General features: G+C 39.6%; 1 protein-coding gene across 4 annotated transcripts in view; it reads left to right on the top strand.

The window, feature by feature from the left end:
• Positions 1-18,511, top strand: part of ATP7B (ATPase copper transporting beta) — a 31,471-nt gene extending 12,960 nt beyond the window's left edge. For 2 of the 4 annotated variants that reach the window (XM_015647539.2, XM_033514991.1), the window contains exons 6-21: positions 946-1,022; positions 1,373-1,547; positions 2,124-2,357; positions 2,544-2,635; positions 2,754-2,881; positions 3,953-4,107; positions 4,284-4,418; positions 5,283-5,477; positions 6,976-7,158; positions 8,693-8,891; positions 10,058-10,204; positions 11,294-11,436; positions 13,239-13,442; positions 13,553-13,670; positions 14,469-14,571; positions 16,451-18,511. In XM_015647539.2, the coding sequence (XP_015503025.1) occupies positions 946-1,022; positions 1,373-1,547; positions 2,124-2,357; positions 2,544-2,635; positions 2,754-2,881; positions 3,953-4,107; positions 4,284-4,418; positions 5,283-5,477; positions 6,976-7,158; positions 8,693-8,891; positions 10,058-10,204; positions 11,294-11,436; positions 13,239-13,442; positions 13,553-13,670; positions 14,469-14,571; positions 16,451-16,715 (2,553 nt within the window). In that variant the 3' untranslated portion in view covers positions 16,716-18,511. Of the gene's footprint in view, positions 1-945; positions 1,023-1,372; positions 1,548-2,123; positions 2,358-2,543; positions 2,636-2,753; positions 2,882-3,952; positions 4,108-4,283; positions 4,419-5,282; positions 5,478-6,975; positions 7,159-8,692; positions 8,892-10,057; positions 10,205-11,293; positions 11,437-12,029; positions 12,339-13,238; positions 13,443-13,552; positions 13,671-14,468; positions 14,572-16,450 lie in introns of those variants that run through there. The other 2 variants (XM_033514990.1, XM_033514996.1) reach the window with 2 other exon arrangements.
• The last annotated feature ends 2,272 nt before the right edge of the window (positions 18,512-20,783 follow it).

The raw sequence follows: 20,783 nt of genomic DNA, 5'->3' as shown, positions 1-20,783 counted from the left end.
TACCACCGCCCAAAGTGGGTTTTTGTGGACAAAACTTTTTTTTCTTTTTTTTGTCCCACCAGAAGGGAAGAGATCATACTGTTTAAGGTGCATGCAGTCAGTAGGCAGGAGGACAGCAGAGACAGTTTGTCTTCTGTGCTATAGAGTTATTTACTCAGAAAAGACCACAGAACTGTTGCAGCAGCAGTTATTAACATGTTAACTAGTAGACTGTTCAGGGTGGCAGAATAATTCTCTAAAGCATACTTTGCCACAGAACCATTTCATGATGCAGGTAGGAAATGTCTTGTTCTTGCAAGTGTGCTTTGGGTTTTAGGGCGGTTTGGGCAGGAGGCACTGTTCTACTGCAGTAACTCACCCAAGCATCACTCAAAGCTGGATTTTTGCTTGTATTTGTTTTTGGGATGCTTTGCCCTGCAGTTTGTTGTCCTATGGGTTTAAACTAACTTTAGACACTTTAATTTTCAACTTCAGGTGTGTTTATTAAACTCTAGTGTTAGGGTCTTTCTCACAAGGCTGTCTAGCTCCCAGTGGCTTGTGCATTTTAACTTCCTTTGTGCTATGTCCCCTGTTTACTGATTATTCCAGTGGAGGTGGAAGGGTATATATTTTCCTTTAGAAGGAGTGCAGTAGAATTCCACCTGTCAGTGGAAGCTCCCCATGCCTAAGAACTTGGACACTCACTGCATTTATACACTGTGATCATGTATAGGTACCAAAAGCCCTTTGCAGTCCAAATTTTGAGTAGTGACTGAAATATCCTCTCATTTTGGCAGTATCTAAAAATAATTGAATTTATTCAATTGGGGTTTGGAATTTATTAAACATGGAACAGTGTCCTTTTCTGACATTTCTTCTAAAAGTAGTGTCATTAAAAATGTCTTGTAAGTAATATGGTCAGCTTCATCAAAACTAACTTATCTTTCCTTCTCTTTCAATAAAAAGGAAATTGGCTTTCATGCTTCTGTGGCTAAAAGAGCTCCAAATGCACATAACCTGGATCATAAAAAGGAAATACAGCAGTAAGTATTTCTTTTCTGTCTCATTAATGAACATGTCTAGATCATATCTTGTAACTCTACTCCTCCCAGCACACTTCCCAGTTAATTAGATTACTCTTGTGCAAAGCGTATTTAATTTTACCATTCGCCATTTGGTTCAAGTACTTTTATTACTTTTGTTAGTTTTAGTTTTTAACTGCCAGAAGTCTATACAGTTAAACATGTTGCAGACACTGAAGCTGCTCCAAAATACTAGATCTTTGCAAATATCCCAAAGCTGTGTGTTAGTCCAGTGCTAATAACCCCAGCCCTGCACTACCAGCACAGCTGGGGTGCAAAAACCCCATGGATTTACAGTTTTTCTTTTTCAGGTGGAGGAAATCTTTCTTGTACAGCCTAGTGTTTGGTATCCCTGTTGTAGTCATAATGGTTTATATGCAAATACCCAGTGGTGAAGACCATGGATCAAAGGTGCTGGAACAGAACCTCATTCCTGGATTATCTATTTTGAATCTTCTCTTCTTTATCCTGTGCACTTTTGTTCAGGTATGTCCATACTACTTCCTGGGGGTTTGCTTTCTATTCATTTCCCATTTATGTAATCTGATGTGATAAAGACTAATGGACTAAGACTAAGCTAGTCTTAATCTAGGAAAGATTAAGTGGATTAAGCCTGCCCTCTTGTCTCTACCACCTATGCAGAACAAAGTGGCACTTTTCTGCAAGTTGTCCATTCTGTATTTACTCATAGGTCTTACTCCCACCAAAGTTGCATCAGATGGTTTCCAAGTGGAGAAGGTAATATAAAATAAAGAGATCCCTGATCATCTGAAAACTAATTGGGTAGCTGTAGGTAAATCATTTCATTTTCTATGCCTTGTTTCCTTTGCATTGCTGAGGAAAAGGATGATATTTGCTGGTTTTGAGAACAAGGAAGTGCAAATGAGAGGATGTCAATGAGGTCAGTCTTCTAGCAGACCTGAAGTTACATCAGTATCAAATTTGCTTGGGTCAGCAATGCCTTCCCTTATGTACTACATGGTTTTAATTCTGCTATGGGCAGTATTATGTACTCTGTGCTTACTAATCTTCATACAAGTCTGTCCCTGCTTGCACCAACAGTTCCTTGGTGGATGGTATTTTTACGTACAAGCTTACAAGTCACTGAGGCACAGGACAGCCAATATGGATGTGCTCATCGTATTGGCCACGACGATTGCTTATCTGTATTCCTGTGTGATCTTGATAGTAGCAATCATTGAAAAGGCAGAGAAAAGCCCTGTCACGTTCTTTGACACTCCTCCGATGTTGTTTGTGTTCATTGCGCTTGGCAGATGGCTGGAACACATAGCCAAGGTAACTCATCTTCACACAAATACTGTGCATTTATGATAGGAGTAGAGTAAACTATTCATGGAATTTTGTGTCAGCTGTTTCTGGTGTAATCTACAATATGAAAGGTTGTTTAGAGTTCATTGTGTTAAGTACATGTAAGAATTTATATATCTCAATGTATGTTAAACATTAATCTCTGTTTCTTAGGGTAAGACCTCAGAAGCTCTTGCTAAGCTTATGTCTCTTCAAGCCACAGAAGCCACTGTGGTGACTCTAGGACCTGGCCACTCTATTGTCAGGTATGTATTTATGAATCAAAATCCCTTCAGCCTGCCTGGTCACAGACTAGGCTTTATCCAGTTAACCTGAAAGCTGATGGCATAAGTAACCTGCCTGTTCTACTTGTGTCTTGTGCAGGGAGGATCAAGTACCTGTTGAACTGGTTCAAAGGGGTGATATTATAAAAGTTGTTCCTGGTGGAAAGTTCCCAGTGGATGGAAAGGTCATTGAAGGCAGTTCAATGGCAGATGAGTCTCTCATTACTGGTAACTTCCCTCATCTTACACAAAGAAGTCAAATCTTCTGGAACTCTTTATTACAAGAAAAGAGAGCAGACCCAATCCAAACACTGCAGTCTGAATAGCCTCCCACCTTAACTGATGCTGTGGCTTTGTGAGCTTGAATTCAAGTCCTGCATCTGTGCACAACCCAAAAAACTGAAGGTTTTCCTCGCAGTTTGGCCACTTACTAAGCTACTGGTGGGATGGGATTGTTATTCCAGCAATCTGGTTGGAGTTTCCCTGGAATGTATTTGTAGAGATGGTACCTTCTCAGAAATAAGTTCTAAAGGATGATGTGGAAATACTGATGAGATGCTGGAGTCTGTATGACAGGGCTCTCTGAGCAAGGAGGGGGAAAGAAAGCCCCAAAATTTGATATGTTTATATGTTTATTAAGGGTCACTGGACTTCTTTACATCTTCTGAAATTTTCATTTCATTTTGTACATGTAGTAAAGATTCAATGATTCTTATCAATAAAGGATATAAAAAAAATTACATTGGCATTGAATTACTTGTTCTAGTTCTGTTTTTACTTGGGAGCAGGGACACCTTTAGCTTCAGGGATCCAGTTGTTTTCATTACCACTAAAAACAGAGAAGATAAAGATGTTCTAGAGCTAGTATTCTTGCAGAGGTAGCAGGAGAACAGGAGCTTTTCCACAGGAAAAAAAAAAACCAGAACACTTTCTGACCTTTGAAAACTGAGGGTCATGGAATTAAAGAGATTTCTTAAACTCCCATTGCTATGTAAGGTGTTAATGGAGAAGTTCTGATAAGTACCTTTTCCAACCAATTTATTCCTTGTCCTTTTGAGGGATGGTATATTGAAAAGTTATGACCAAGGAAACAGCATTTGCTTTGAAATGAATCCTATGAAAAGTTTTATAAAAGTATGACACTACTTATCCATGTCTTCACCAGAGAGAGATACACAGCATGTGACTTCTGGTCATTATTGCTTAGCATACTGATTTTGCTAACATAGAATGAGCTGTGTGCTGATGGATTATGCTGTTTGGGGTATTGGCTCATTTAATCTTACCTTTTCTTTCCAGGGGAACCTATGCCAGTCATTAAAAAGCCTGGGAGCACAGTGATTGCTGGTTCTATAAATGCACATGGCTCACTTCTTGTTAATGCAACTCATGTTGGTAGTGATACCACCCTGGCACAGATTGTGAAATTGGTGGAAGAAGCTCAAATGTCAAAGGTAAAAGACGAAAAACTTGTTCACAGATTCTGATTGAATAATAAAAGGATTCTATGTTTTGATACTTACACACTTCAGCAAACTGTTTTTCCAGAGCTATTTTGTATTTTCATGAATTCTGCATATTTATGTGTTTTGACCATGACCATGTAAATAACTGGGTTTATTTTTCATAGGCACCCATCCAGCAACTGGCAGATAAATTCAGTGGATACTTTGTTCCATTTATCATCATCATTTCAACTGTGACATTGATAGCATGGATCACAATTGGTTTTGTGAATTTTGATATTATTAAAAAGTATTTTCCGGTAAGTAGTTTTATTATTATAACTGAATTTTTTGTTAAGATATCTTCCAATGTAATTAACATACTTTTTCTATATAGGTGTTGATGTTATGATCACTCTGAGAGGAGCTCAGTTGGTTAGATAATTACACCATGATTATGGGTTCAATCCTTGCATGGGCCTTCTACTTTAAGAGTTGGACTTGATGGTCCTTGTGAATCTCTTCCAACTCAGAATATTCTGTAAATACTTCTGTAAAAAAATGGTATTTTCTACACAGAGCAGATAATTACGCTATTTAAAATCTCTCTGCAGGTGTAAATATATCTTTGCATTTACCTCTTAGTTTTGCATGGGGTTCTTACAAATGGAAATTGTTGACAACATTTCTGGACTAAACATGATCTATAGCTGCATTGCAAGGAGCTGAGTCATTCCTGTTATGTCTGAAATTTTTGTGGGCATTCCTGTTTCTGATGGCAAATAGTGGTTTTGGCTTGAGAAAGAAGCTGAGCTTCTGTTACCTTTAGGATGTGTATTTGCTATGCTCAGGAACTGGGGGGATCTGTGTATCTTGAAATAGCATTCTCCTTCACTAAGGTTTAAAGGAAATCACAACAAGTTGTGTTTACACGTGGGAGACTCAGAGCAGAGAGCATACTTGAGCAGCAAAAAATCCAGTAAATACTGCCATAAACAATTCATAACATTGACCTTTCTTTAGCATTACAGTAAGAATAATGGATTGATTTCCTTTACTGAAGTTTTCCAGATAAATGTGTTTTCTGAAATGACTGTGATTGATTGTACACCTACGTTATCTGCTGACAGAAATCTTACATATCTTTCTTATTTTTTTTTCCCCTCTCTTCCCTCTTCTTGCAGAATCACAGCAAAAACATTTCAAAAGCTGAAATAATACTGAGGTTTGCATTTCAAACTTCAATCACTGTGCTGAGCATTGCATGCCCTTGCTCTTTAGGCCTGGCTACCCCCACAGCCGTAATGGTGGGCACAGGAGTGGCTGCACAGAATGGTATTCTCATCAAAGGTGGAAAACCCCTGGAAATGGCACATCAGGTTAATAGTTTATTCTGTACTTTTGTAGCTTACCCAGCTATTCCTACATGAAATATAATTCCCCAGGAAATCCTGCAGGTCCAAAGAAAGACTGTGGAAAGTTGTACCTTTTTTTTTTTTCATTTTTTTCTCTTTAGTTGATTGCTGCTTGTTAAGGTTAAGAAGAGAAATCATATCTTCAAAGTAGTCACAGCAATGTGTTGAGAGCCAACATATTCTACAATCTCATGATTGTGAGCTTGCTAATCCTCTTCATGGCCTCAGAGGTTTCTGATTTTACTTTGTTTACCTCTTCTGCAAAAGAGCCCGATAATCCACTTGGGTTTTTCCTTTCCTCTGAGACCTGTTGTGAAATGCTTATTGTTCATGATCAGTAGTTTAAAATGCAGAATGAAAGAAAAAAAGAAAATTATTTGGAGTTGTATTTGTGGAGTTGTTTTGAGACAAGAAGGAGAGAAGGGAGGCTGAAAAAAAATCTTTAAAGACATCGAAATTATGCAAAGAGGAGGAAGAGGTGAAGGAGAAAGAGGTTTGACACGTCCAGAGCTGCTGAAAAGAAAATTAATCAAAACCATGCTGTGTTAGGCTGTATTAGACACATGCAGAACATTTTAAGGGAGAAGGATGTTCAGCAAGTTAATCAGACTGATAATTCTTGTTCTTACTTGACCAGAAGTTTTTCCAAGGCTCTGGGAAAAAAATTAAAAAGAGTGGTAATTAATGCTGGGACTTTCTGCCTTTTGGATCCAAGCAAGTCTATGGTCAGGGCTTTGAAAATTAGGTGACCTGTTGGATTCTGCAAGGTTGGTGTGTTGGAATAGCTGGATATGGAAGAAGTGCCATACTTAGTACTTTGCTAAGTTTTGGGGGTTTGGGTTTATTTTCAGGGTTAGAATTGACTTTATCTTTGGGTTCCAGTATATGTGGGGCTGTAGTTCTTGGTTCATTTCTGATTCCTCAAGACCCATTGTCCTGGCTGACAAGTGATGGCTGAGCTTGGTGAATAGCTTGACATTGATTTTGCTTAGGTTGTTGTTTCTTGAACTTCTTGCACTCTATACATCTTCTCTATCATCAAACCACTTCCTGAGTCCTCTTTCCTCAGTGTTATTGTTAACTGTTCAGAACTGCATTCAAAAAAGCCTTCTTTGCATCACATACCTTGTGGTAAAAGTGGTTAAGGTGCCATGACATGAATCCTGCATGTGAATGCATGTACTGTCCTTTGTGTATGCATCTCAGTCCTACAATTACACTGCTGTCTGAGATCCTGATATAGGCACAGGACGATCTTGTAGCTTTATGAGGAATGAATAAGAAAGTATAAGGAGGCCTGCTGCACAGATAGTTCAAGGTACCTACAGGAATCTCTGCTTCTCTGGATTTATTCTGTCTTTGTGGATATAGTCAGCTGTTTATTAAAGTCTTGACTGTATTTATGTGCCATACGCACACAGGCCTGCAGGCCTTAGGCAGTAACTGTGTTTTTTTCTTGCAGATCAAGACTGTGATGTTTGATAAAACTGGGACCATCACCTATGGAGTTCCAAAAGTCACGAGGGTGCTTTTGATGGGAGACACAGCTGTGCTCCCCCTGAAGAAGGTACTGGCTGTTGTTGGTACAGCAGAAGCCAGCAGCGAGCATCCTTTAGGAATGGCTGTCACTAAGTACTGCAAAGAGGTACTTAGCCTTCCTCTTTCATCCAGGGTCTGAAGGCATCTGTGAAAATGCTGCAGTGTTGAACAAAATGATCAGGTCCCAGAGGAAAAGGCCTGCCTAAACAGCAACAGGCTGGAAAGTTAGGAGGTTGCATGGTTGTGCATCTTGGTCTGGACATTACCAGACCATGTATCTTAAGCTGTGCTTTTCTGGTAACAATGTGGAGTTCTGAAGAAAGATCTTGTTAAATTTATTTTGAACTAATGAGAAAATAAGGAATATATGGAGGAGAAATACTTAAAATAACATCATGAAGCAAATGTGTATGATGACATTTCATATTACCTGACTATAGTCACTTCTATTAGTCACTTGCTCATTTGAATAAATTAGGCAAAAGGCTCTAAAGCTTGAATATTAAACTGTATTATTTGTGAGTTTCACAAATGAATTAATAGATTACTTAAGTCTTTGCAAGTTTTACATATCCTCGGAAGTCATTTGTATAGGTCATGTTTTCCTCAAGCTTTGGGAAGAAGTAAAACACAAGTCATAGCAAAAATAGGAAGCCTATGTAAATAAAAAAATTACGTCTGCTAAGAAAAATCATTAATTTATTTAGGAAAAATAATTAAAAAATATTTATCAAATTTGCTATATCTTTCAGTGATAAAATTTAGAAGTAAAAACATTAATTTAGAAGGAAAAAGAGAATATAAGCAATGAGCCAATTACCTTTCTTGTATTTTACATTTTTTATTTAAAATTTGTCCTGGCAGTTCTGTAGTCATCCCATGCAGCAGTTATTACTGGATCATGGCTTATATGAATTATCATGCTATACTGTTGGCTGATGTCCTTACCACCTGCCTGGTCGTGCCTGTCTTTTAAGATCACTGAAAGCTACATATACTTCCAGCTTCCAGAGACAACCCAGAATAACTTGTTTACCAATTAATATTTTCTCCATTCTTTTTGTAACTTGTAGGGTCCTGATAATCCCTTTATCTCATCTTGAAGGTACTTACTGGCTTCTCTCCCTAACTCAACAGAAAAACCCAGTTTCCCTAACATCCAGACAGATCCCTCCAGGAATTAGATACATTTTTTCACTGTACTCTTACATATATACAAAAGGTCTGATCCACAACAGCCAATTGTCTGTGAGATTAATTAGAAGTTGCATCTTTTAGAAGCTGAATGGCTTAGTGTTGAAATATTTCTCTTTTGTTCCTAGTCTTGGTTGAAGTCACGAACCACCAATCTCATGTTTTTATCCTCAGATTACTAGAAAAAGCTGTTCCTTATGATTTGCTGGTGCTAGGGATGAGACCTGGCTGTAATCTCTATGGCTGCCCCTTTCTAGAAGTCTAAGCCGCAGCACACACAGAGCATCCTTATTTTTAGTTCTGTGCTACTGATAGTCCAGGCTAGTTCTCAGTTGGTTAGTCAGTCAAGAGGAGGAATGAGCTCTTTTTGGTAAGAGTTATCTAATAAATATTTGTACCCCACATGGGCAGCACAGATTGATGATGGCCTCTGGTTACATCTTCAGGAGCTTGGCACGGAGAGCCTGGGATACTGCATTGACTTCCAGGCAGTCCCAGGCTGTGGTATCAGCTGCAAGGTCGGAGGAATTGAGGCCATCCTTGGCACAGCTGAGGAAGGTCCCAACAAGCTGGATGCTAACAGGAGTGGGGACAGCAGTGCTCCTCTGGGAGATAATGCAGTGATCACACTCTTGGAATCACCAGGTAAGTGATTATCTGCTCCTGTGCCAGCTGCAACATGAGGGAGAATGAATCAACAGCACCAACCACCTACCAGACTATGTACAAGAGAAAGGTGGATATGGGGCAGAAGAAGGCAGAGAACAGGAGGGACAAAAATATGCCTTAACAAAAATTGAAGCTCTCTTCTCAACTCTTGATCTCTCTCTGCAACTCAGAAACTTAAATTAGGTACAGTGATGGGTATTTGGAAATTCCATACAATACACAGACAATAAGGCATATCCAGTGATGCTCCCTTTGGACAGAAGGATGGTCCAGCAGACAGCAAAGTTTGCCTTTATCTTCCCATTTAGAGCAGTTACCTTTAACACATATTATCTTAACTGCGACTTTTCATATGCTACCCTTTAGTTCCATATTAACTTGGACCTTTTGTTTCCTGTTCATATATCTCTCAAGGCACTTAATTAGAAAAAAACAAACTCCAGACCCAAAACTATTCAACAGATGCAAAACAAAGTGTCCTATATCTGCAAACTGATTTTAGTGCCTGATATTTTTCATTAGGCAATACATTCAGATTTGTTTCAGACTCTCTGGAAGCCACTTTGCTATTTGGTAGTGTAGGAGAGAAAGAAAAGGTATTTAAAGCCTTCTTTAAGGAGCTCATCAGTTCTCTTCAGAAGGCTGTGGTGCTCTTGACCTTTCTGAGAAAGCTATTAGAAGAATTAAATAGAAGGAGAACTTCAATCATCAGAACTGTGCCATTTTTGAATGGTGCTAATGTAATATTTTCTCACCTGCTTATATGATTCTTGTGAAGTTGGATTGAATTCATAATGAGGTGCATTGTTTGTTAGAACTACACTACTTTTTTCTTGTCAGAAATAGCCTTTATATTTGAAAGTCATTAGTTGTGAGAACAAAGCAGGATGGCATTTACTAAATGCGTGTACTGCACTTATTCAGAGTAACAATGCCAGCTGACAAAGACAAACATGAACAAGTACTTCCAATAAGTTCATGATGCAGTTCTCTGTGTAAACAGGCAAATTGAGTCCTGAAAGAGAAAGCTTTTATGAGGCTGTCTTCAGGCAGTGCCTCCAGCTAACTTGTCTTCCTCAGACATCTCTGCTTGTGTACACAGCTTTTGAGATGCTCATTTTTCTTTTTGTCTGTGCACAAAGGTCCGTCAGCTTCTCAGAAGTACTCGGTGTTGATCGGAAATCGTGAGTGGATGAGACGCAATGGATTGAATATTACAAGTGATGTAAATGATGCAATGACAAACCATGAAATGAAAGGACAGACTGCCATACTAGTGGCTATAGATGGTAACTGCTCTTCCTTAGAGTGACTTAACAAATATGAGTCAATCCTACTGCAGAACGGATGAAAACAATCTGAAGCAGTTGATCACTGGCTTAGTGTCAAGAAACTACTAATCTTTTAGTTCAGAACTGCTTCTGAACTGTGAAGTATCAAGGTGTTCTTAAAAGAAGCCTTTACCACAGAACAGTGTTTATAAGGTTTTGTTGTGTAGTTTTTAATTCAAGAATTAATTTCTGAACCCCCTGTTGTCTAGGATCATTGTTCAAACAAACAGTGCCAATACAGTGCCGTGTCCAATCCTTAATTTACATCAGTTAAGGGTCATGGACCAACCTATCACATCACTGGTTTCAAAACATGCAGTGAATAAACATGGTGATTCATTAGATCAGTCAAGTATAATGGATTAGACTTAAATGAATTTTGCCAGGAGGGTTCTGTTCCATGCCATGCAGAAAGAGATCCCAGATCCCTAGATGTGAGAAATTATTTCAATGGTGATAGATTGCCAGAGCACCTGTGAACTTGAAATGATGCCAGTGATTGATTTACTGAGCAAATATTCTTGGTGCTCCTAGAGAGCAATTTTGTAAAGAATTTGCTTGGGAAGGAAGTGTTGATGCACATTTGAGCCAATGTACTGGGAGGCAGATGCAAGACTTCTCAATGAAAGTAATTCTACTAGATATCCAACCCTGAAAGACTAGAGGACATAAAACCCAACCCCATATGCTTCCTCTGGGAGGAGTGACTTCAACATCTGACCTGGGCACAAATACCAACACTTTCTCTGACCCACTATCATATTTGTCCATACCATAAAACATAGAAGTCAGGCTTGTTTAAAAACTACTCTCCTCCTCATCTTCCTGATCCCTAAATATCAAAGGTGTTTATTGTTTTGTCTAAAAGAGCCAAATGATGAAAAGAAGAGACCATAAGTGAGAAAGCTGCAGACATGAGTGTCAGTATTGCTAGGAATGTGTTATTTCACAAGCTGCCACTGTGTGATGGAGGGGGAGCTCAGTTCTCTTGCTGCCACTTTGCCTGGTCCCACAGCTCTCTCTGACAGGGGGTTTTTATTCGTGCAGGTGTGTTGTGCGGAATGATCGCAATAGCAGACACTGTCAAGCAGGAGGCAGCCCTTGCTGTGCACACACTGCAGAGCATGGGGATAGACGTGGTGCTCATAACAGGGGACAACAGGAAAACTGCAAAAGCCATTGCTACTCAGGTATCCGCTCTGTGTTTCAAAAAGCTGCATGATGAGGTTCTGAGACTCCTGTTTGCCCCGGTGAATTTGAAACAGGAGCTTCAGTTTCCCTGGAACTGCAGTTTCCCTGGATACATTAAAGGAAGCCAAATTTTTCTTGAACTGGATTGAAAATCAGGTCAATATGACATAGTAGAGGCCAGTGGCTGCATTAAAATCCCACTGAAGACGTGCAGTTAATACTTCTCCAGAGTAATGGAGCTTCTTGCACTAATTGGTTGCTGAATGCCTCCTGTTTCACTTCACTGAAAGGCAGACCTGTTGGGTTAGTGATGAAGGAAAGTTTCTTGAAGGTCTAGTCCTGGTCACAGTGAGGGGATCCACAGTGTGGATTTGTCCTTATCTTAAAGGGTAACATCAAAATTTGAATTATTGTTAAGAAGCATAGCAGTCTAAAGGAGGTTGAGTTTATATGAGATTTCCCCCATCTCAAACTGAAAAGTCAGATTCTTACTCTACATTGCTATGTTTCCATCCTCTCAGTCTTCACTTCCCTCTTTCCCTTTGCATTGGTCTACTTCTAATCTTACCATGTGCCACTTTGCTTTCCTCAGGTATCCCACCACACAGCTGACTCAGCCAGCACTGTGGTATGCACGTTCTTCTGTGCTGTGAGGTCTGTTATGTTTCTCCGTGTGAGGCTTTAATCTTCCTCCTATTGGATTTCATACTTTCACTTTTGTGTTCAGTTATGGTAAAGTGCTTTCCCACTCAACTTCCTTTGTCAAGGGAAGAAAGTCTTTCAGCAACAAGCTTGAATTTATGGTTCCAGGAGCACAGATGAATGTTTTAAACAAGCTTAATTTGTGTCAACCTACATTTTCATTTAATTTTTGGAACGTACTTTCCAATGGAAAGAAATGGTAAGCAGTTTTAAAAATGTTATAAAATGTAACTTAAAAGGTTAAAAAAGAGCTTCTGTCTTATGTGGTGAAAAGCTTCTGCCTGGTGAGGCAGCCAAACAAAGGGCATTATCCCAGCACTATTTAATACACTCATCTGTTCTTCAACTACAACACTGGAGCCATTGTTAGCAACTCCACATAAGTTATGATGTGGATGGGTAAAAGCATTTAGCCAGCCATCTGCTTTATTTTTATAATCTCCCTGAGACTTGTTGTCTGTGTGGTTCCCCTGCTGTAACTGCTTGATCACACATGGTTTGTGTGTTGCATTATCTGCTTGAAGGCTCTGCAGAGGGATCTGGACAGGCTGCATTGATGGGCTGAGGCCAGGTGTGTGAGGTTCAAAAAGGTGAAATGCCAGGTCCTGCACTTTGGCAACAACAACCCCTGAAGCACTACAGGCTGGGGGCAGAGTGGCTGGAAAGCTGCTCAGCAGAAAAGGACCTGGGGGTGCTGCTTGACAGCAGCTGAACCTGAGCCAGCTGTGCCCAGGTGGCCAAGAAGGCCAATGACATCCTGGCTTGTGTCAGCAATAGTGTGGCCAGCAGGAGCAGGGAAGTGGTGGAGTCACCACCCCTGAAGGTATTTAAAGGACAAATCTTTATTGCTAGGGCATTGGAGCTCCAGAAGCCATGCAGGGCATCATGCTAAGGGCAGAGTATGGTTTGCCAGCATCTCTACAGTAGGAGGGTGCTGTTATCAATCCTGTTCTTATGCCAAAGGCTTGTTGCTCTTCAGTTGTCTGTTTGAAATCACTTTGGTTGATATTCCTGTTTTCCCTTCACCTAGAACAGCAAATGGCTCTCCCTTCCAGCATGGAGCATGTCACCAATGGGGTGTCTTTCTTTGTATATGTAGGTTGGGATCAAAAAAGTTTTTGCGGAGGTTCTTCCTTCTCACAAGGTTGCAAAGATCCAGGAACTCCAAAATGGAAAGAAGAAGGTTGCAATGGTTGGTGATGGAGTCAACGATTCCCCTGCACTAGCCAAGGCTGATGTTGGAATAGCAATTGGAACAGGCACCGATGTTGCCATTGAAGCTGCAGATATTGTCCTTATCCGGGTGAGCACTACAGTTTTGGCCTCTCCTCTTTTATCACTGACACTCTTCATTTTGGTTTAGTTTTCTGAAGATTGCATGTGGAAAACTTTCCGTGCTCTTCTCTCTTGCAGAACGATTTGCTGGATGTAGTTGCCAGTATTCACTTATCCAAGAGAACAGTTCGAAGAATACGAATAAATCTGATTCTTGCCTTAATTTATAATATGCTTGGAATACCCATAGCAGCAGGTATGTGACTACCAGAGCTCAGCTTGTCAAAAACAGCAGCACAGTTGATCTCTGTGGTGCCTCCTGTAGGACTGATTCCCTGCTGAAGGAACCAAAGACAGGTTCCTAGATTATTTAAAACTTGGTAGAAGGAGGGCAAAATAGATACTTTTTTTCCTGCATATTTTTTTTTATCTTTGCTTTTTTCTATTCTCTTTGCTTTGCTTAGGAATATATACTTCTATATGAAATTAAAACTATGCTCTTTTTTCATATGGCAGTACTTGGGGATTAGTTTCTGTATATCCAAACCCAGCTCTGATTAGATGTACCATCCTACTTTTGAGTACTTCCTCTTTTATCTGCCCTGAATCACACATTTTCTCTCTTACTGCTTGTATTCTTTATGCCTTTGTCAGACATTTTCTCATGCTCTAAATTCCTACTTAAAACTTACTTCAAGTGTTCCTCGTTTTGTTTATGAGTAACTTCTCCCTCCTTTTCCCATACTATTGTCTTGTCTTTCTGTTGCCTTTGCTGTGTTCCATATGTGCAGAATATCTGGAAGGGACAAATAGTCTTACCCTGTGGCTGCAGTCTTGTATCTGTATTGGTGCAAAGGTCATCCCTTGCAATGGAAGGGACATGTTTAGAAATAAGTGAGTAAATACATATATTGATCTAGTTGTGTTTATGGAGGTCTCAGCAGGTTGTGTTGTAGAACTGCTGACCTGTTTTATGTTATGCAGGGGTGGAAATGCCCTGGAGTGCTGGGATGTGCAGCTCTGGGTCATGTCCATATGTGGTTTTTTTTGCTAGGTGTGTTCATGCCTGTTGGCCTCGTGCTTCAGCCTTGGATGGGATCAGCTGCAATGGCAGCTTCTTCTGTGTCTGTCCTGCTGTCTTCCCTGCAGCTGAAATGGCAAGTTGTCCTGTGTTTATCCACTGGGGAGCTGTGGCAGTACTGAGGCTGGGACTCAAGTGAGACACTGCTTTGGGCTTTCTACCCCTAAAAGTACCTGAAAGTCCATTAGCTTGGGGTTGTTCTGTCTAATCCTTGGCTTCAAAAGAGACATGTGTCACTATTATGAATTTATCTGGACTAGGACAGTATGCATTATGCTTTAACTAGCAGCTAAAAGTGTGACTGGATGTCACCTGGGCCCATGTGGTGGAGATCTAGTTTAATACCAAGTAATGATCAGGAGGTTTTGCTGTTCATCAAATGAGCAGTTACTTTGAAAGATAATTCTCCATAATGTAACAGTAGATTTTTGAAAAAAAATATTTGTACTTGTTTGGTTTTTATTTTTGTCTATTTAAATTAGCCAGAGAGAAACGGAGAAGCAGTGTATTTACTCTTTTGCACCTGGCTGCAGATAAAGCATCTTTCTTTATTCTTTTGGAAGCAAACCAATTTCTGATCTACAACAAGATTTTCCAAGTTCTATTCATTTTAATGTTACATTTTTGGGTGCCCTTTTTGGCAGTTACAATGGACCTATTAGCAGCATAGAAAGCAAACATCTTTCAAGAATAAGATTTTTTATGGTCTGAAATTGGTCCAAACCTTCACATATTTTTACTGTAGCTGCGGTCTTCTGTGTGTTCCAGTATAGTACAGTATAGTATAAACTAATATAGGAAATCTGTTACTACATCATGTTTCTAATCCTGCAAATGCTCAATGAGATATACATATAAATCTTTATATATAAATACAAAAGACATACATATACATGTCTGTTTGCAGAATCAGCCCTACCACTACAGGATTTTCATCCTAAAAGGTTTCAGTGTATAGTTATCCAAAAGATGAGAAATTTCTATAAAGGGATTCCTAAATCCTCCACTTCTTTTGACCTTGTGCTGATTGCATTAAGTGTCACATGCCATTTTGGATAGATACTGAGAACCCCCTAAAAAATATTTGGCTTCAGACTTATGGAAACTGTATTAAATGTGTACACTTTAGGATAATAATCTTTCTTGAAGCTTCAGATCAGGTGAATAGAACTTCAGGTTCCAAAGAACACAATAGTGCATATATATGTGAAGAGGAACACACACACTTGCCATTGCTGGGATTTGACTTAGTATACATTGAATCAGAAAGCAATTTTTTGTGTCATTGAGTCCATTCACCTGCAATTGTCTTCTATGAACCTTCTAATAATCCAGCAAACTCATAATTTTTATTAAAGAACCTCACTTTGAAAGTCCCTCTTTTACTATTGAAATGTCTTAATGCTGTATGACAAGTACTCTTAGCTATTTAACACTGTGCCTGAAGTGCATGGAATCATGGAACCATCTGGGTTGGAAAAGATCTTTAAGATCATTGAAACAAGCCATTAGCTGGCACCACCAAGTCCACCACTAAACCATGTCCCTAAATGCAACAGAAGTGTCCTCAATCAGTGGTATGTGGTCCTGAATGACTGAAAACTCAGATCAGAAACATCTTGAGGAGTGTTCTGCATTTCTCCATCATCTTCCCTTATCCTTCTGTTCTTGTTTTGTTTTGAGAGAATTATCAGGCTCAAAATTCAAGTAGTAATAAAAATTATTGTTTTGTAACTGTTTTTTGAGACCCTTACACTCTTGACACCACACAAATTAATTGTTTGTGAGCTATTAGATAGGAAACTTAATTTAAACATGTCTAATTCATCTATAAAGTTATTTTTTCCATATAAACACTTTCAATACATTTAGGTAGCAGAAGTTTCTGATTTGTTCTAGTGCCAGATGCTTCTACATGTTGACCTCTTGTTGTTAATATATTTTCTCTTTCTTAGTTACAAGAAGCCAGACACAGAAAGTTATGAGGCACAAGCTCAAGGCCGCATGAAGCCACTCACTCCTTCACAAATCAGTGTTCACATTGGAATGGACGACAGGAGGAGGGATTCTTCCAAACCATCTTCTTGGGATCAGACTAGCCAAGTGTCCCTCTCTTCCTTGGCTTCCAGCAGGCTGCCGAGACGCAATGGTTTCATTGAGGAGGAAGGTGGCAAGTGGTCATTGCTCATAAACGGAGCAGATGAAGAGCAGTACATCTGAAGCACTGGACTCTTGGTACAGGGGGAAATGTTCCTCCTCCCCAGTCAGGGGAGGGTATGACTTATTTCATCAACAGCTTCAGTGTTGTAAGTGAAGTGTTCCTTCAGCTCATGAGAAGATTGCAACTCAGCTCAGTGTTGGGTTGTATGGATTGTGGATTTTTTTCAGGTCACCAGTTATTTCTGGCCATGGAAATAATCTGTGGCACCATAATGAACTGGCTTGTTTGCACACAGAATTTAGTGAAATAATGTAAAATTGTAATTTTCAGTCTAAAAGAGTTTCTCTTTGACTCTTTGCTAGGAACCAAATTTCATACTTTTCACTCTTTATAACTTTATTACTTCAAGACCACATGAAGTAAAAGTATTTTCAGAGCTGCCAAATATTGATTTGTATCTAAATGAGGTTAGCAATGGCAAAAGGAATTCTGTGGTCAGAAGTTGAATTTTTACACAGAATACTAACTAGTCATGTCACTGTGAGATCACTTTGTATTTAGGATCCATGACATCTCCTGGGGCCAAAAATGCTTTGTTGTTTCACCTGCTATAACTCTCTGAAAGGTCTTTTTCAGAGATTTTCACTTGCTTTGAAGTATTGCATTCTTTTGATCCACGTTTCTATTACTCTCTTTGATTTTCCCTTTTTCTCCATATAAGCCCTTTTCCCCTTTTTCTTGCACAGGAGATCTATGAGTTATCATTATGTTTACAGATATTCCTGTTTGGGACAAACTCCTTTAAGTCAACAGGAACCAGTCCATTCCTATTGAAGTCCATAAAGGCAGAACTGGTTCCTGGTCCCAGTTATCCAAGATACCTTGCTGGACCCTGGGGAAGCTCCTTAGAGTTGGCCAGTTGTCTGTCTTTTTCCTCTGACAGAGTGAAGGATTTGTGCCAGTGTGAGCAAAGGTGGTATTTACCTTGGAATGACTGAGCAGAACTAGCACTGGTCTGACTCCAGCATAGCTGAACAGAGTGAGCTTATTGCACAACTTAACCCCAGCTGGCTGGTTGCTTAAAATGCAGCTAAGTTTAAATTAAAAAGGTGGGAAAATGGCCTTAAAGTGGGCTTCTATTTGCCATAATATGAATAAATGACAGGACCTGAACTAAGAAAATTTGTAATTTAAATTTGTATTTATGTTTTGTATTGTTTTTATCTCCCCTCTTTACTTCAAGGAGAAATCAAAGTGCTGGATAACCATTTTTTTGCTGTAACATCTTTACCAAATCTTGCATTAACTTCATTCCTGTGGATGTCAGATTCACCCCTTAACACTTTTTAGAGTCAGGATGGTAGGAATCAACTGCTTTGGTGCACTGGATCCAGTCCCAGAGCGCTGTGTTGTCCAGCTGTGGACTCTGAGGTAAGCAGAGATTTATAGTCTAATTTAGAAACTGAAAGAAGAGGAAATACTTTGCTAAACAACATGAAATAACTACTTCTTTTCATTGACTGAAATACAGAGCTGTTTCTAAGATGGGTTCAAATCCTGCTTCTCCTAATGTAAAAATGAAAAACAAGTTGGAGAGGAAAAGAATTGTTCTTAAAGAATTGGATGGGTCCTCTTATTTTCTCAGCACTGTCTTAAATAGAATTACAAATCAGTTTTAAAACTCTATATAAGTAGAGATTACTTTCACAGTTTTTCACACAGTTCACACACACTTTCCACACACTTTTCAAAGGTGCATGCCATAGGTGCATGTCCCTGTGGGAAAGAGGGTCTGAAGTTTTGCTATTCTGTGTTTTCTTACCAGTCCTTACAGTAAAAATATGTGGGTTTTTTTTTTTTAAAAAAAAAATCAAACAAATAATTGTGTGTCTTTTTCTTTTTTTATTTAGGGGTTCAGAATAAAAAGAGCATAAACAGAGATTGTTGGATTGCAGGGTGTATAGCACAAGGTTTTGTGTCTGTTTTGTGATCTGTTTCAGGCAGGATGTATAGGAGGGAAAAAAAGACAGTGTTGTTTCATGTTGAGACAGGTGAGGTTGCAAGCATTTTAAAGGGTGGAAATAGGATTCAAAATCATCCTGGGAAATTGGACAGAACCAGGAAAATTTGCAAACAGAGCACAGAGGAATTAAAGGTCAGTGCAGCTGAAAAAGGTCAGGTAGTTGTCTGGCATTCATTTTGTGACCTGGTTTAACAACTCAGTGATGCTGCAAAATCAAGAGAAACATAGAGAGGTATAAAGACTGTATCATCCATATGACAAAATACCTCATTCTGTTCTACTCTGGAGAGGCACCAGCTGAAGTATCAGGTCTATGAAGTAGCAGATTGTATATGTCATGCTTGTTAGGAAAAAACAGTTCAGAGAAGAGCAATGAGATTTAACAGAAATCTAGAAAACGTGAGAAGGTAGGTGTATGAGAATGAGAAATATAAGAAGATCGAAAGAATTTGAGTAGGTTTGCCTACAGAATACCATAAGGAAATACAAGTCTCAAAACACAAAGAGAACAATTTATTCCTTTCATCTTTTCAATGTCTTTTATGTTCACAGTGACTAGAACAAGAAAATAATAGGCTTATTGAGCCTAAGAATATTTAGATTAGTCACTAGTCCTGTGTAACAGGAAAGATTGTGGAGCACTGGAAGAGGTTGCAGGTGGGGGGCTCTTCAGATGCACATGGCAATCAGGAACATATTTGGTGATAAAATGTTAGCCAGAGTTGAATCCTGACTTGGAGCAGGCAGCTGCCCTACACCAGCTCCTGACCTTCACCCCAGATGGGGTTTCTCCTATTTCTGTGAAAGTAATATGAACCAAAAAATTACTGGAGTAGAGAACTGACCACACTATCCTGCTCGCAAGCAGTGCTGAAGAACCAGAAGTAAGCTTGACTTATTTCATACTTGAAATTAACTGGAAAAGGTTTGCTCATTATATTTGCATAATGTCTTAGGCTTCAAATGGCTGTGAAACTTGCATAAATCTTAGAATCACAGAATGGCTTGGGTTGAAAAGGTCCTTAGAATTCACCTAGTCCAATTCCCCTGCCATGGGCAGGGACACCCACTAGACTGGGTTGCTCAGAGCTCCACCAACCTGGTCTTTGAGCACTGCCAGAGAAGGGGCACCCACAATTTCTTTGGGCTACCTGTACCTGTGCCTCACCACCCTCACAGTAAAGAATTTCTCCCTAATATTTAATGTAAACCTACCCTCTTTCAGTTTAAATCCATTCCCCCTTGCCTAATCACTACATGCCCTTGTCAAAAGTCCCTCTCCCGCTCTCTCATAGCTCCCTTTAGGCACTGGAAGGTGCTCCAAGGTCTCCTTGGAGCCTTCTTGTCTCCAGGCTGAGCAACCCCAGTTCTCCCAGCCTGTCTTGATGGGAGAGGTTCTCCAGCCCTCTGAGCAGCTTTATGGCCCTCCTCTGTAGCTGTTCCAGCAGGTCCATGTCCTTCTTTTGCTGGGGACCCAGAGCTGGATGCAGCACTCCAGGTGGGGTCTCAGAGTGGAGCAGAGTGGCAGAATTCCCCTCCTCACCCTGCTGGCCACGCTGTGTTGGAGGCAGCCCAGGATACGATTGGCTTCCTGAGCTGCGAGTGCACATTGCTGGGTCACTTTAAACTTCTCATCAACCAACGCCCCGAAGGCAAAAATGTCTATGAGAAAGTTAGAATAGTTATACCTAGTTAAGAAAAAGAAATACAGTTGGTAGACCTGAGACTTGTGATCAACTGCTCTTGTTAAACTGGAGCTCCTGATGCATACTTTGATGCATTAGACAGTACAGAGCAACTTTTCAAACCCCAGTTTTGATCTTAGGTGTCTGCATTGTATATGTTGTCCCAGCACAACTCAGTTGCTGCCTATCTGATGGTAAGTGTTGATATATCTGATGATTTATAGGGGACATCCAGTTATTTTGCTCTGGTAAAAGTTTGTGAGTCTTTTGTTGTAACTTTTAAATTCTTTTTTAATGAACACAGAAGACATCTAATGAATCAGATCTTTGATTTTCATCTTCATTTTAGTGCAATAGCTCAGGAATACTGTTGCCTGTTAAGTTTTTCAACTATTTTTCTTCTCTTGTTATAGTTTTGT

Source organism: Parus major, chromosome 1 (genome assembly GCF_001522545.3).
Source record: "Parus major isolate Abel chromosome 1, Parus_major1.1, whole genome shotgun sequence".
Classification (NCBI taxonomy): domain Eukaryota; kingdom Metazoa; phylum Chordata; class Aves; order Passeriformes; family Paridae; genus Parus; species Parus major.
This window is presented reverse-complemented; position numbering and strand designations above follow the sequence as displayed.